At 38.4% G+C, this 17,638-nt stretch overlaps 1 protein-coding gene across 2 annotated transcripts in view; it reads right to left on the bottom strand.

Moving 5' to 3' along the window:
* GPALPP1 (GPALPP motifs containing 1) overlaps nt 1-17,638 on the bottom strand; it is a 39,935-nt gene that overhangs the window by 9,381 nt on the left and 12,916 nt on the right. Inside the window, exons 4-7 of one of the 2 annotated variants that reach the window (XM_028107643.2) lie at nt 15,625-15,733; nt 8,711-8,842; nt 8,132-8,296; nt 3,540-3,638 (exon numbers count right to left, since the gene is read on the bottom strand). In XM_028107643.2, coding sequence (XP_027963444.1) covers nt 3,540-3,638; nt 8,132-8,296; nt 8,711-8,842; nt 15,625-15,733 — 505 coding nt within the window. Of the gene's footprint in view, nt 1-3,539; nt 3,639-8,131; nt 8,297-8,710; nt 8,846-15,624; nt 15,734-17,638 lie in introns of both variants that reach the window. The other variant, XM_028107634.2, reaches the window with a different exon arrangement.

The raw sequence follows: 17,638 nt of genomic DNA on the forward strand, positions 1-17,638 counted from the left end.
TTTTACAATACAAAATCTTATCAAAATCTGGAACATTTCTATCACTGAGAACACTTTGCCCCTTCCTGGTCAATGCCCACACCCCCCTCCAACAGCCAGTATTCTGATTTTTTTCAACCACAGACTCATTCTGCTTAATGTAGAGCATCACATAAACGGAATGGTGTAGTATTTCCTTGTACATACTTCCTTGTACTCAGTGTAATGACTTCGAGACTCATCCAAGTTGTTCCATTTATTTGTAATTGGTTCCTTTTTATTGGTGAGTAGTATTTCACTGTATTCAGTTTTTCTTTCTCTTATTGATTAACATCTGAGCTGTCCACAGAATGTTGCTAATATGAATAAAGCTTCTATGAACATTCTTGTAGAAGTCTTTTTTCTTTTTCTTTTTTTTTAAAGATTTATCCATTTATTTTGCGAGAGTGAGAATGAGAGAGAGAGTACATGAGGGGGGGAGGGCCAGAGGGAGAAGCAGGCTCCCCGCTGAGCAGGGAGCCCGATGCAGGACTCGATCTCAGGACTCCAGGATCATGACCTGAGCTGAAGGCAGTCGCTTAACCAACTGAGCCACCCAGGCGCCCAGAAGTCTTTTTTTTTTCAATGTGCAAATCTTTTTTGTTAATTTAAATTCAGTTAATTAACATATAGTATATTATTAGTTTCACAGATAGAGTTTCTTCTTTTTTTTTTTTTTAAGATTTTATTTATTTATTTGTCAGAGACACAGAGAGAGAGTACAAGCAGGGGGAGTGGCAGGCAGAGGGAGAGGGAGAAGCAGGCTTCCTGCAGAGCAGGGAGCCTGATGTGGGACTCGATCCCAGGACCCCGGGATCATGACCTGAGCTGAAGGCAGACGCTCAACTGACTGAGCCACCCAGGCATCCCGAGGTAGAGTTTCTTGTAGAAGTCTTTTTGAGAACATTAAAAATAAAGCATATTCAAGTCTTTGTGTGGACAAGTTTTCATTTGCCTTGAGTAGATAGATGCCCAAGGATGAAACTCTAGGGTCACGGGGTAGATATATGTTTACTATAGGAAATGCCTATTTGGAAAAAGGCCCAGCTTATTGATCTTTAGCTATTCTTTTCTAACAGAACTCACTAGGGCTCTAATTTTGCCTCTAAGTATCACCTGATAGTGCACTGCACATATTTTTGACATGTGGTATTTTTGTGTTATTCACATCTACGTATTTTCTAACGTCCATTATCATGTTGTCTTTCATGCAAAATTTAAATTCTGAATTTTTCTAACTTCCAGTTGTACAAGGCTTTTAAATTATTCTGAATTTAACTTAAATTCCTTGTAGTCAGGGAACATGGTTTTAATGACAGTAATTCTTTCAGTTGTGTTGAGATTTGACTCTAAAGCTGGTCAGTTTTCATAAATGTTCCATTGTGGGTTGAGTTTTGGTCAGTTTCAAAAAATGTTTCATGTATGCTTCACTGTTTGTGTACTGGTCTACATATGTCCAAATAATCATGCTAAAAATATTTTTAATGCTTATGGAACTTTTCATTAACTAATACACTGGGAACAGAGGTAATTTTCCTTAAACACTTGAACACTGCAGGGGCCAAAGGGTTTAGTGATTTACATTTAGCTGGACCACTCACCAGTTTTTGTTTTTTTAATGCAAGAGAATATAATGAAATAAAATGTCAAATGAATACTGTTTATAAATTTAGATCAAACTGTATCTTAAAAACCATTTTTCTCCCATATTTAAATCCTCATATTGAACATTCCAAATCTGCTTATAATTTAAAATATGAACTGAGGATCTCTAGGAGTTAGTGGGGCTCTTGCTTTCTTTTGTTGTTGTTGTTTAGTTTTTATGCCATAATCATAAACTTAACTCTGCAATCCAGCTGGACTTGGAAGGGGAGCGAGGAAAACATGGAACCCATAGCACTGCAGCGAGAGCACAAAGATTGCTGGATATTTCGAGCAGATTGAGTGAAAGGGGGCTCTCCGGAGCTACAGAAGGAATGGTCTGGTAGTTAAGGTAAAATATAAGTCAAATTTATCAGATTTGTCTACAGTCAGCAATAGGGATCTTAGTGATCTTGCTGGTCTTGCCGTTCCTGGCCCCAAACTGCTCCACGGCTTGCACAGAATTCCTGCCCTCTCTCACCTTGCCCGAGACCATTGGCCTGCCATCCAACCACTCAGCGTGGGCAGTGCCGATAAAAACCTGGGAAGTGTTTGTGTGGGGTCCAGCCTCTGCCATGGACAAGATGCCAGGACCCGTGTTCTTCAGGACGAAATTCTCATCGCAAATTTCTCATGGATGGACCGGCCGCCAGTGCCAGTACGGTGTGTGAAGTCCCCAGCCTGGCACGTAAGTGCCGGAATGATCCTGCAAAAGCGGGCACCTTTATCACCAAATCCTTTCTCCCCAGCGCTCAGAGCACGAAAGTTCTCTGCAGTCTCTTTGGAACTTGATCTGCAAACAGCTTGAAGGTGATGCGGCCTGAGGGCTCCCCGTCCACCACAACTTCAGAGAATGCGGTGGGACTGACCATGGCTGGGTGGTGCAGGCAGCTTGGCGGAGGTGGGGGGGGCACATGGCTGCAAGACCAGGGCTCTTGCTTTCTGATCATCTGTTACTAATCTCTACAAGTTAAATTTCTAGGGGCGTCTGGGTGGCTCAGTCGGTTAAGCGGCTGCCTTCGGCTGGGGTCATGATCCCAGGGTCCTGGGATCGAGTCCCGCATCGGGCTCCCTGCTCAGCAGGGAGCCTGCTTCTCGTTCTCCCTCTGCCTGCCTACTTGTTCTCTCTATCTCTCTGTCAGATAAATAAATCAAATCTTTAAAAAAAATTAAATTTCTAATATATGACTGAAGTAAATAAAATAAAAACTGAAAAGATTACATGAATACATTAAAAAATCCTATAATAAGGATTTTATATAAATATATATAACACAACAGAGTGGACTATTTCTCAGGGCAGATGTACAGAGAAAGACTGAGGTAAAAAGGAAGACATATAAAAGAAAGAGAAAAAATATGGGAAGAACACTGTAGGGAAAAAAAAAAAGCGTAGGGGCCCCTGGGTGGCACAGTCGGTTAAGCATCTGACTCTTGGTTTTGGCTCAGGTTGTGATCTCAGGGTTGTGGGATCAAGCCCCAAGTTGGGCTCCGCGCTCAGTGCGGGGTCTGCTTGGGATTCTCTCTCTCCCTCTCTCTCTGCCCCTCCCATCATGCATGCTCTCTCTCAGATAAATAAATCTTTTATTTTTATTTTTTTTTAAAGATTTTATTTATTTATTTGATAGAGACAGAGACAGCGAGAGCAGGAATACAAGCAGCGGGAGTGGGAGAGGGAGAAGCAGGCTTCCCGCCAAGCAGGGAGCCCAGTGTGGGGCTCAATCCCAGGACCCTGAGATCACGACCTGAGCCAGAGGCAGACGCTTAACGACTGAGCCACCCAGGCGCCCTCAAATAAATAAATCTTTTAAAAAACAACAACAACTTATGACCACTCTGTTAAAAAAAAAGAAAAGCTTATATATTTTATTCTTACTTACATTGTATGAGGATACCTGCTCAGCCAATCTCTTTTCCCTTCCTGACAATATATGTTCTTCATCCTTCTTATTGAATGACTTTCTTGCTTCTTGTGTTTCCTGAAGAATGAACATAGGTAACACATTACTGAACCATATAGTTAAGAAAAACTAAAAAAGAAATACTATTATTTCTACTCATATTGAGTAATAAAAGACTAAACTAAGATTGTTGAATCTTTTCCCACTAGGAATATATATACATATAGATGATAAGGGATCAGTTCGTGTTCTACTTCATGATTTTCTTGAAAACAAGAAAAAAACCTATACAATCAACTAACTGGAAGAAATCACTTATTTATCGAACTCACAAAGGAGTTTGACAAACAATGATGAAATGTAGGAGAGAAAATTAGGCTTTAAAAGAAATCTTACAGGGGCGGCTAGCTGGTTCAGTCAGTAGAGCATGTGACTCTTGATTTTGGGGTTTTAAGTTCGAGCCCCACAGTGGGTACAGAGATTACTTAAAAACAAAATCTTAAATAAAAAAAAAAAGAAATCTTACATTATCTGTTTTTAAAACTAGTAAAACCACTTTTAAGGGAAAAAATAAAGAGAAAAGGTTTAAAAAGTCTGGAAAAGAAATAATAAAACTATCTTTATTCACAGATGACATGATTGTTTATATAGAAAACTCCAAAGCATCTACAAAAATACTCCTGGAACTAATAAGCAAGTACACCATAGCAAGGCTGCAGGATACAAGGTTAATATACAAAATATACCCGCAATGAACAACTGGAATTTGAACTTAAAAAAAAAAATTAACAATAGTGCATACACAAGATGAAGTGCTGAGGTAGATTTCCAACAAATCTCAAAGCGTATTTTTAAACTGTTGTTATCTGCTTAAGAAAACCAAGGAGGTCATCTACAATTTTTATCTTAATAATGTACAAAACGGGCGCCTGGCTTGCTCAGCTGGTAGAGCATGTGACTCTCAATCTCAGGGTTGTTGAGTTCAAACCCCACATTGGGCGTGGAGCCTACTTAAAAAAAAATTGTACAAAACAATGCTGTATTTAATAAAGTACTGTTAAAAACACAGGAATAGCTCAGCTCTTATTTTCTCATAAAAATTTTCCTAGAAAACAGATGCTTTCATTTATAAATCTTAAGGAAAAAATGATGTTATGGTAAGAGAGAGATAAAAACCTATATTAAGAGTTAATCTAGTCAAGACTGGGAGGTGAGGATATGATAGATGTCAGTCAATTTATATTGAACACTTCCATTTTTTTCTAAAGAGCAATCTTACTTCTTTTAGGCCATTTTGGCTAAGTGAATGTGAGAACTTAGTAGCATGGGAGATTATGCTGGGAAGTCAAATATTAAAAAAGAAAGATGAGTAGAAGGAAAAAAATACATGGAAATAAATGAAAATGAAAACACAATGGTCCAAAACCTTTGGAATGAAGCAAAAGCAGTCCTCATAGGGAAGTGTCTAGCAATACAGGTCTACCTCAAGAAGCAAGAAAAATCTCAAATAAACAACCTAATCTTACAACTAAAGGAGATAGAAAAAGAACAAAAAAATGAAGCCTAAAGCTAGCAGGAATAGTAAAGATTAGAGTAGAAATAAATGACAGAAACTAAAAAATAGTAGAACAGATCGATGAAACCAGGAGCTAGTTCTTCAGAAAAAAAAAAATTTAATAAAATTAATAAACCTCTAGCCACACTTACAAAAGAACACAGAAAGGACCCAAATAAATAAAATCATGAGAGAGGAGAAATAACAACCAACACCCTAGAAATACAAACAATCATAAGAGAATATTATGAAAAACTATATGCCAACAAATTAGACAATCTAGAAGAAATGGATAAATGCCTAGAAACATATAAAATACTAAAACCGAAGCAGGAAGAAATAGAAAAGATGAACAGACTGATAACCAGCAAAGAAATTCGATCAGTAATCAGAAACTCCCAACAAACAAAAGTTCAGGACCAGGTAGATGGCTTCACAGAGAATTCTACCAAACATTTAAAGAAGAGTTAAGACCTATTCTCAAAAAAATAGAAAAAAAAAACCTTTCAAATTCATTCTATGAGGCCGGCATTACCCTAATACTAAAACCAGATAAAGATACCCCTAAAAAAGAGAACTACAGGGGTGCCTGGGTGGCTCAGTCAGTTAAACATCCAACACTTGATCTCAGCTCAGGTCTTGATATCAGGGTTGTGAGTTCAAAGCCCTGCGCCGGGCTCTGCGCTGGGCATGAAGCCTACTTAAAATAAGTTAAAAAATAAAAAAAGGTGAGAACTACAGGCCAATATCCCTGGTGAACATAGATGTAGAAATTCTCAATAAAATACTAGCAAACCAAATCAAACAATACATTAAAAAAATCATTCACTATGATCAAGTGGGATTTATTCCTGGGTTGCAAGGGTGGTTCAATATTTGCAAATTAATCAATGTGAGACATCACATTAATAAAAGAAAGGATAAGAACCATATGATCATTTCAATAGATGCAGAAAAAGCATTTGACAAGGTACAACATCCATTCATGATAAAAATCCTCAAAAAAGTAGGTTTAAAGGGAACATAACCTCAACATAATAAAGGCCGTATATGAAAAAAACCATAGCTAAGATCATCCTAAATGGGGAAAAACTGAGAGCTTTTCCTCTGAAGTCAGGAACACTACAGGGATGTCTACTCTCACCACTTTTATTTAACATAGTACTGGAAGTCCCAGCCATAGGAACCAGACAACAAAAAGAAATAAAAGGCATCCAAATTGGCAAGGAAGAAGTGAAACTTCCACTATTTGCAGACGACATGATACTCTATATAGCAAACCCAAAAGACTTCACCAAAACACTGCTGAACTGATAAATGAATTCAGTAAAGTCACACAGAACAAAAATCAATGTACAGGAATCTGTTGCATTTGTATACACCAATAATGAAGCAAGAGAAAGAGAAATTAAGGAATCAATCCCATTTACAAATGTACCAAGACCAGTAAGATACCTAGTAATAAACCTAACTAAAGTACTCTGGAAACTATAAAAGGTTGATGAAAGAAATTCAAGATGACACAGAGAAACAGACATTCCAGGCTCATGGACTGGAATAACAAATATTGTTAAAATGTTCATACTACCCAAAGCAATCTACACATTTAATGCAACCCCATCAAAATACCAACAGCATTTTTCAGAGCTAGAGCCAGTAATCCTAAAATTTGCATGGAACCACAAAAGACCCCAAATAGCCAAAGCAACCTCCAAACAGAAAAAGCTGGAGGCATCACAATTCCGGACTTGAAGCTCTATTACAAAGCTGTCATGATCAAAACAGTACAGTACTGGCACAAAAATAGACACATAAATCAATGGAACAGAATAGAGAGCCTAGAAGTGAACCCACAAGTATATGGTCAATTAATCTTCAACAAAGCAGGAAAAGAATACCCACTGGGAAAAAGGACGTTTCTTCAACAAATGGTGTTGGGAAAACTGGACAACATGCAAAAGAATGAAACTGGACCACTTTCTCACACCACACACAAAAATAAAATAAAATTGGATTCAAGACCTAAATGTGAGGCCTGAAACTATAAAAATCCTAGAAGAGAACACAAGCAGTAACTTCTTTGACATTGGCCTTAGCAACTTCTTCTAGATATGTCTCCTGAGGTAAGGGAAACAAAATAAAAAATAAACTACTGGGACTACCTCAAAAATGAATAGCTGATAGCGATACTATATAGTTTATGCCATAAATAAAGTCTGTGGTACTATATACTTAATATAGTATAGCATAAAGTTTAAGGAGTATTAATAATCCCTTTATGAGTTCACGATAAAACTGAGCAAAACACTTTCTGTACTGAAAAGGATCTAAAGAACTCAAACACAGGGCCTAAAATCACTGTGTTGTCTAATTTCCATTTGCTCCATTTTCTGTGATATTGTCCTCTGAAGAAGACTGCCTGCATATCTGGCTGTAGGCTAGACATCTATTTACCTATAATGAGGAACAGAAGGACAGAGAAAAGCACAACTAAATGTAGGCATGATTAAATCCATGTAAACAAGGGAATGTCTTTTTTGAAACCATCTTAAAGGCTAATTATAAAAATGCCAATACGTTATTTTTATAAAACACCAGTTAAGAAAGAGTAGACAGGCACTCCAGCACCAGTCATCCAAAGTGTGCAGCTCACTTCCACATCTCCTCTTTTGTGGCCTCCTCTGCTGTTATAGAAAGGTCTAGAATAGAATTATTGTTCATTACTTACCAGTCCTCTAATTCCAGAAAAGTTGACCTCATAAAAGTTAGTTTCTCCCTCTAGAAAATGAAGTCAATAAGTCCATGTCTCTGGGTTTTCTTGAGATTTAAATGAGACAGTTCATTGGGACATATTAAGCAATTGGTGTCACTTTCATTATTTTCTTTCAGGGGGAAATCTGTATTTTCCCTTTGGAATCATAATTTTAAAAGTAGTACCCTGAAATAATTATGCTTTATCCCTTTTCAAAATAGAGCAGACATGGGCAGAAATACATGAACAAACAAACCCTCTCACCTTGGCTTGCCTCTCCCTGTCCGCTGGGGTGTCTGTCCAGACTGATCGATCTCCAGATCTGTCATCGGCTCTTCTCTTAAAAGTTCTGGGCCCAAGACCAAAGTCTTTCATTTCTGGAGGAAGCTCAGTCATCCATGATTCTCTTGTCATTGGTTTAGATGAATCCTTTAGGAGAAATAAAAAGCCAAAAAAAAAAAAGAAAAAAGGTAGACTGGACAGTGTGTGTGTGTGTGTATGTAAAATACTCTGTAAGTGGCCATGTTTCTCAGTTGAGGCTTTAAGGTTAAAAAATACACTTTAAGAGAAAGAATTTAATATAAAGGATTGATATTTTGTCATATATGTTACAAATACCTTCATCTAATTTATTATTTTTTCCACTCTGTTATGTTTTGCCATACAGAAATTTTTAGATAGGCAAATCTGCCAGTCTTTTCCTTTTCCAGCTTCTGGGTTACTTTGCTCCTAAATTTTCTTTATATACATTCGTGCATGTATTTTCTTTCATGTCTATTTTTAAAATTTAGATTTTTAATCCATTTAGCTTAGCTCTCAGAGTATAGTCTCTTTAAAACTTACATTGTCTCCTTTGGTCAGTTTTTCTTTCATTCGCTGGGCCCTTTTTTCAAACTCTGTTGTGACGCTATAGTTAACTGGTCCTTTTGCAGGCATTGGTCCAACAATGTCCTCATCTTCACTGCTGTCGGTTTCCTTCTGAAATAAGACATTACCTTTAAACCAGGAACAGAGCCACAGCTTATAGAAAATGATACTAAATTACTTAAAATTTCTCTGAAGCTGAATACCTAGAGACACCAAAACAAAAAAGCAAACAATGCACTGCTGGCTAATCACTGAGCAATGAGGACTTTTTCTTCGCCTTCCTTAAGTACACAGTACTTCCTCGTACTTCCTATGACAAATACACGTAATGTGGATTGTCTCCACCCTCCCATTTCCATGGCAGACCTCATTAAATTATTTCAGTTTTCTTCCCGATGGACACAGATGTGGCCTCACAATTCCTCTCAATGTAATAGTCCAGGTAATTATTACTAGTTGGTTGGAGATGACAAAAGTTGAAACCATTTTCATTCCTGGTACAGAAAAAGCTCTTTGGAATAAGACATACACAAGTAAGATGTTCTTGGAAGCTCTATGAGCCTTCATGACTCAGCACAGTGCACGGAGATACAAATGCTTGCAACAGTCCACAAATACTGGCCCAAATGAGTTAACTTCGTTCCCAAAGCACCCCCTTTATCCTAAAGACCTAACAGTATTGTAATAAGTGAATTGAATTTGTTCTCAAGCAATCATTTGAATAAAGGGTTTAAATGTAAGACTCTGTTAAATGCTATATACTCTAGGGCTTCAAGCAGTCCTTGTTCTCAAGGAGGAGACAGGTTAAGATAAACAACAATAAGACATCTGTCCTCCAGCTCTGACGAGCAGCTTCTTGCTCGTCTTTTTTCAAACTATCAGGATCAAGTTCATTTGTGTTGTTTACATTTTCCCCACAAGCTACTCAGTGGTAACTATCTGTGGTTTCTTCTCTGCACCCTTAACCCAATTGCTATTGGTACAAATAATTAGATAATTACATGTTATCTCTTGGCTTACTCTAAATCACTCACACACACACATACACCCACTTTAACTATGGACTTTGGTATACAATGCATCATTTGATCCTTATAACAACTGTGAAAAGGCATAATTATTCCTATTTTCTTTTCTAGGAAACCTAGGTTTGGAGAAGTATATTTAGAAAGGTTAAACAACTTGTTCAAGGTTATAAAACTGGTATTTAAGATGAAAATATTCTAAGATTAAGAGTATGTTTTATACTTACACTAGAGAATCCCCTATTTTTTTTTATTTCAACTGTTAATGTTTAACCTTAAGTGTTTATAGCTCACCTCTACAAAGGTAAGCTCTTTGATGTCAAAGATACTATCTTAAACATATTCATACCCCTTACAAAATAATACTTGGTGACATAAAATGAAGAAATATAAAAGATACAATGAACTTTTACAAGTATAAGAGGCATGACATTAATATAGTATTAAAGTGTAAGATGATGGGATAAGCAAATGTTGTTTTTACTTCCATCTAACAAGAGATGATTTTATAAAAATAGAATTCGGCATATCTTGCACATCTTGGTAGGATGATGAGTGGAATTTTTAGAAACAGAGATCAAATAGAGTGTTGGGAGTTATAAACTAAGGGAGCAAAATGAAAATCAGGCCCAACACACTAAACTGAAAAAGAAAAACTGGGATCACAATCCAAATCCAATCTAGCTATCTAATCATTTTGGTGTCCTGGTTGAGTTAAATTTTTTTTTTAAAGATTTTATTTATTCATTTGACAGAAAGAGAAACAGCAAGAGAGGGAACACAAGCAGGGGGAGTGGGAGAGGCAGAGGCAGGCTCCCCACTGAGCAGGGAGTCCGATGGGGGACTCAATCCCAGGACTCTGAGATCATGACCTGAGCCAAAGGCAGACGCTTAACGACCGAGCCACCCAGGTGCCCCGAATTAAAAATTTTTTTAAAGGTGAGCTATTTTATCCAGAAGTACAGTAGAAATTACATATCTTACTGATTTATACTGTGGACCGCAGTTAGAACTAGTTTCAAGGCCTCAATTTGCTTTCGTATTAGCATGTGACTTCGGACGTGCTATTTAGCCTTTTTAGGCCTTAGTTTTTTGTCTTTTATATATTTTAAGATTTATTTATTTTAGAGAGAGAGAGAGACGGGGGGGAGCAGAGGGAGAGGGAGAGAGAGAATCCTCAAGCAGACTCCCCGCTGAGCATGGAGCCTTATACGGGGCTTGATTCCAGGACCCTGAGATCATGGCCTGAGCTGAAATCAAGAGCTGGCTGCTTCACTGACTGAGCCACCCAGGAGTTCTGGTTTTTTGTTTTTTAGATCGGGATTATAACAGCTCCAAACAGTAACTACTCTATTTTTAAGAGAACCCATGTTTTGTTCATCCTCTTTGGAGCCATGCCTTTCTCAGGAAACCGGGACTTCTCTTAACTCCTGGGGAAAAATGTTGGTAATTCTTAGCCAATCAATTTGGTTGAATTCCTCTTGCCCAACTGACTAGCCAAGGCGTGGGCATGTGATCCAATTCTGGCGGAGGAAACCCGAGGAGAGGCCTACAGGAAACCTGGAAAGGTGTTCCTTCCTCTACAAAAGGGGCACAGGGTAGGATCATTCCCTCCTCTGTCTGGACATTGGCATGTGCGTGGGAATCTTAGAACTTTGACAGGCTTCCTGCTATAACGAAGGGTCACCCTAAGAGGAATTAACATACTGTAGATGACAGAAAAGACGAAAAAGCTGCAGGCCTGGATATCATTTAGGCTGTTCAATCAACCAATGTAGCATGACCCTAGTTCTATACCTTTTATTACATAAGAAAGACATTTTCCTTATTTTGGGAATATAGATTATATATCACCCAGGCAATTACATAAACAGGCCATTTGCTAACTAAGTAGGTTAAGACAAAGTTCCATTTTGAGTGGGATTTTCTGTTGTTTGCTGCTAAAAGCTTTTTGACTGACACACCATTTCCCAGGATTGCTGTTTCGATTAAATTCAGTTTATGTGGCCTGGGAATATAATTAAGTCATGCAAATACATGTTTATGTTGTGCTTTGCAGTGTCAGGCTTATGGCAATTGCTCAACAAATGCTAACAATTAGTATTATTGTGTATGTCTTAATTTAGGGGTATATGTTGTGAATGAGAGACTAAGAGAAGTCCCTCTTTGAAAAAGGAAAATATGCAACAAAAAGAAGTATTTTTTGAAAAAGGTTTCGTTAGAGGGAAAGGATAAAGCAATTATTCGAAACCGAAAGTACTACCAAGCACAACAGATACACAGTGGGGTGAGCCCTGGTCCACCCTTACCCTCACCTTCTGCCAAGAGAAGTAGAAAATACAGAACAGATACCACCAGGGAATTATATAAACTATCCATCTGTTGTCTAGGTGAATTAGGACAAAATTCCAAGCATGAATAATGCTGAATTATGCTACACTTTTAACAAACTTTTTGGAAAATGTAGTTCCCAACTAACACCCATGTATCCTCACCCAAATTCATCAGCTGCTAACATTTTACCATATTTATCTTTCTTTCCCCATTCCCCTGCCCCTCTGTGTGTGAGGCAGACAGACAGACATATTGGGAATCATCTGAAGTAGGTTATGGAGAGCATGAAACTTCCTTCCCACTTTCAATGGGCCGCGGTTATATTTCTCCAGGACTCTTCTTGCAGACAGAGTGGAACTCTGAGGCTGTGGGTTTTATTCAGAGACTCAATTCCCCCTCCTCTGCCTGCACAGCCGAAGCTGCAGCTCTGTTCCCCAAGCCCAACTCTAGGGCTATGGCTGGCTTCCCTAAAACCACCCTAGTCCTCTGCTGTGTTTCCTGCCCTAGCTTTGAATTCTCTCAATGTCACTAGCACCTGTAGACTTCCCTTTCTTTTGAGCTTCGCTGTGTATTAACTTTGTTGCTATTTCCCCCCAGCATTTCTTTGGGTTTGTGGCAGGGAGACCCAAGCATGACCTGTCAGCTCAGTCTTCCATGTGCCTGGGGGTACTTCCTCTGGGAATTTATTCTTGTATTTAGCAACCTTGCTAGCAGGATTCCTTATACTTAGACTAAATTTTTCAAAGATACTCTCATGGCATCAGTAGTGAAGATGGTAAGAATAATGACAAGAGCTACTATAAGTTGAATACCTACTGTTCTGACTTAATCCTTGCAACAACCCTCTAAGATAAGGATAACAACCCGCATGATACTGACATGAAACTAAACTCACCCAGGATTCGAAGCTCCAGTGGCTCTTGCCTTCTCCTTCTTTCCACGCTACCAACCACACTGGACTTCTTAAACCCCAACTCTCCCTCCCCATACTCTTTTGCCTTCAAAGAAGCTATCTGTACTTTCTGGAACAATCTTTCCTGCCGTCTTTGCTGAGATATCTCCAACTCATCAATCTTTAGACATTTTCTCAAAGACTTTGTCTCATTTCTTCAGATTAGTTTAAAGTTGTCTGTCATGCTTCCACTATATTTTGTCTTGCCTTTGGAACCACTCATAATGTTGGATGTTTGTTTAATGTCTGTATTCTCCACTACACTGCAGGTGTGATTAGCTGGGACTATGTCTAACTTATTCATTCATTCAACAAACACTTCTGAATATAGAGAGAAGACAAAAATCTCTGTCCTCAATGGACTCACATTCTAGGGGGAGAGGTCAACAATAAACAAAAAGAAGCAGTAAAATAAATGGTATCTGAGGTGGTGATAGATGCTCTGGAGAAAATTAAAGGAGGGAAGGAGATAGGAGGGGAAGAGGAGTTAGCAATTTTGAATTAGGAGGTCAGAAACGACCTCATTAAGGTGACATTCCAGGCAAAACGGAAGTTCTGGGAGGCAAGCCACACAGATATCTAGGGGAAGACCATTCTGGAGAGAATTACAGGCATCAATACTCAGGGGTAGGAGCCTGCCCAGCATATGTGAGGAGGTACAGCAAGGAGCACAGTGTGGTCAGATTAAAGTAAGAGAGAAAAGCAGGGAGCTAAAAGGAGACCAGATTGTAGAGGTTCCTGTAAGGGCTTTTTTTATTTTTCATTTAAAAAAATTATTTATTTATTTATTTATTTGAGAGAGAGAATGAGATAGAGCATGAGAGGGGGGAGGGTCAGAGGGAGAAGAAGACTCCCTGCTGAGCAGGGAGCCCGATGAGGGACTCGATCCCAGGACTCCAGGATCATGACCTGAGCCGAAGGCAGTCGCTTAACCAACTGAGCCACCCAGGCGCCCTTCATTTTTTTTTTTTTTTAAGTAATCCCTACACCCGAGGTGGGGCTCAAACTTATGGCCCTGAGATCAAGAACTGCATGCTCTACTGACTGAGACAGCCAGGCGCCCTGGGCTTCGGCTTTTACGCAGAGACAGGAGGAGCAAGTCGACGGCTCTGAGTGTGGGTGACACGATCTGACTTCATTTTATCCGGGCCACTCTAGCCGCTGTGTTGAGAAGAGGTAGCAGAAAAACAAGGGCTAAAGTATCAAGACCAATAAAACAGGTGAAATATGATATTGATTTAGATCAGGGTGGTCGCAAAAATGGCTGGATTGTGGATATCTTTTGAAGGTAGGAACAACAGGATTTGCTGACAGACTCATTTCTGTAACTATGTGCCTGATACATTGTAGGTACTCTATAAGTATCTGTTGAAGGAATGAATAAATGACTCTGAAGTTCATGATCTTAACCACTGTGTTACATTTTCCTTAGTAACAACCTCAGTGTAACTGCTGAATTCTCAGTAGAGATGAATGTACAGGAAGCTACTGTAGAATAATAGATTGAACAGGTGATCCAAAGTCTTAAGAACTGAGTTTAAGGGGTGCCTGGCTAGTTCAGTTGGTAGAGCGAGTGCCTCTTGATTTTGGGGTTGTGGATTCAAGCCTGAGTTGAGTGTAGAGATTACTTAAAGATAAATCTTAAAAAAAAAAAAAAAAACTGGGTTTAAGCCTTGGCTTTGATAAGTATAAACTGCAATCTTAGGATCTTGGGTAAGTTACCTAATTTGTTTTTTTTTTTTCTTTTTTTTTTTTAGCATCTGTAAGGTGGCAGATCATATCCATTGCATACGGTTGAAGAGAAGATAAAAATAATATCCAACCATAGACAGGGAAAAAGCATTACAAGTTATAAACGACTCTATAATTCTCAGCTATTGTTAAGGACTAGGCCTCTAGGGGCGCCTGGGTGGCTCAGTTGGTTAAGCGACGGCCTTTGGCTCAGGTCATGATCCCGGAGTCCTAGGATCGAGTCCCGCATCGGGCTCCCAGCTCAGTGGGGAGTCTGCTTCTCCCTCTGGCCCTCCTCCCTCTCATGCTCTCTCTATCTCATTCTCTCTCTCTCTCAATAAATAAAAATCTTAAAAAAAAAAAAAGGAAAAGGACTAGGCCTCTAACAAGAAAACAGCTTTTATACTTGACTCTCATATCATTTGACCTGTCTTTTCATAAAATCACTTAACTCCCAGCTTCGTTATATACAGACACCAGAGCTGTATAGGTACGAGCTGATTTCAAGGCAAAGATCATTGTCAACAAATTCCTCGGCTTTCTCTTTTTCAGGTCAAATCACAATGATTCTTTAAACTTTTCATCATGTTCTATTTCCTAGCACTTTAAAGCTTCCCTTTAAAGGTAAGGCCTTTAGGTAACACCTTTGTCACCATGTAACTGCCTTATTATTTTTCTAACACCTTGGTTCTGGGACAAGCTTTTGATTTCATCTATCTACCTTACAATCCTAGATTAATGGGAATAGCATTGCATATTTGTTACATTTGAGCCAAATGGTTACAATTATTACTCTGTAAAATCTTGAGTTTGCTACATCTTATTCTTTAATCAAAAAATTTCCAAACCTCAGAGTTGAAATATGATGATACTTGTGGTCCTGGATCATCTCTGCCTTTGTCACTTTTCTGTGTAGATTTAATAAAACCAGGTGGTAGTGCAGGACCTATTATAGGCCTGAAAAATAAAATGTACCTTTAACATTCTCCCTGACTTTAAAAAAAGCAGTTTTTAGAATAAAAGATCACAAATATAAAGCCAAATAATAGCAAATGTTGAAAATGAGAATTTTATTTAACATACTATTTTTATTTTATAACCTAGTATTTTCCCACTTAGTAGTATCTTTAAAAAAAATCTAATTTTCTCATTTTTATTTTCTATTTGTTAGTCAATGCTAAGAAACTAAACCAGTAATTCTCAAATCTCTGTGGCAGTGGTGTATACCCACTTCCTAAAAGAACTACATTAAAGAAAAATAACAGTTTTTTAAAAGTCCTTATTAAGAATTAAAGCCTGTGAAGATCTTTTTCTATTTTGTGCTTTGGCCTTCACTTTTGATCGTCACTGTCCATTGACGCATTCTTCAGGGGCAATCTAATTATAGTCAGAACTCCTTAAGTAGAAATTGAGTTCTAAGAATGTAAACAGCACATGCATACAACAGATGTTGGCAACTTATAGGTTACGTGTGCCAAGGTAGTATAAAAATCTAAACACCATCCTCGCTAATGATCTAATAAGTATGTGGAGGTCTACAAGAATGAACGTAAGTCACGCAAGACCTCCAGACAAGGGAAAAGGTGCTGTGCTAACCACATATCAACCAGAGCACCTTTCTGTTTCCTTCAAACAACGCTGGTTGGTATAAGTCACTCCATCTTCTAGGTGAGCAAAATCATGCCCAAGGACATCACAAACTAGTAAGTGGCTGAGCTAGAGTATGAACCCTGGTCTCCTTGATGCCAAAGTTCATTTTCTTTCAAGCTGCCCCACTGCCATATTTCTGCGGAAACAGATCAGTCCAAATGGGAGAAGTGCCTAAAATCTGGGTCTTAAAAAGAGAAAGCCTTACGTCAGGGGAAAAAAATAACAGAGACAAGATATTTTCTCCTTTCTTTTGTGCTTTTTAGTTTCTCCATCCTTTCTTTCATACCAGTGTTTTTCCGAGATGTCACTGTGCCAGGATTACCAACCAGCATGGCACTGAAGTCCTAAGCTGAATTTTCCAGGTTGCACTGTGTTCAACGAGAGCCTCAGACACAAGCTTCTTGGCAGAGAGAAAAACACTACCCAGAATCAGCAGGTCTGGGTTCAGATCCTGGCCATTTTATAGCCAAAATATAACTCTCAAGAAAGAATTTGCTGTACATCTAATAATGTGTTTTATTGAAAGGAATGTTATGCCCCAGTGGTCAGCAAATTTTCTGTAAAAGGCCAAATAGGACATTTTAGGCTTTGAGGGCCATCTATAGGGCTCTTAGGCATGACTGTCTTTGTTCTTTAAACGATCCTTTAAAGATTATGCTTGGCTTGGGGGCCATATAAAATCAGTGGAGAGTCTATCTCTATTAATCTAAAAGGACCAAGGTAATATGAAAATTGGAGCTGACGAATGTGATTACAAAGTTTGAATGTAAAAAGTACAATGTACTTTTCTATTTGCTCTTGCGTATTAGTAATAGTGTTCTGGTATAAACAATTTGGTGCGCAACTTCATATCCAGCATTTAAAAATTTTATAATTCTGAGAAGAAGATAGGAATCAATACTTACTATATACTTACTTGGGGCCAGGCATCACGTAAGAGACACACACACACACGTGTATATGTAAATATGAAATCTCAATCATCACAACAGTTTTGAAAGGTACTTGTTGTTATCCTATTTTTCAGATGGCAAATTTGAGGTACAGAGAAGTTAGTCAAATTGTTTAACGTGGCATACAGGAATTGTTTCTTCTGTCACCAAATAACTAAGAAAGCGTCTGATTTTAAAGTCAAATACCAGGATTCCAGTCCCAGGCCAGATAGGATACTCACTATGTGTGCAACCTTATGTATTTAAAAAAGGGGCGGAA

Source organism: Eumetopias jubatus, unplaced genomic scaffold (genome assembly GCF_037043125.1).
Source record: "Eumetopias jubatus isolate StellerSeaLion01/CBP00866 unplaced genomic scaffold, mEumJub1_p1.0 scaffold_3, whole genome shotgun sequence".
NCBI classification, from domain to species: Eukaryota; Metazoa; Chordata; class Mammalia; order Carnivora; family Otariidae; genus Eumetopias; species Eumetopias jubatus.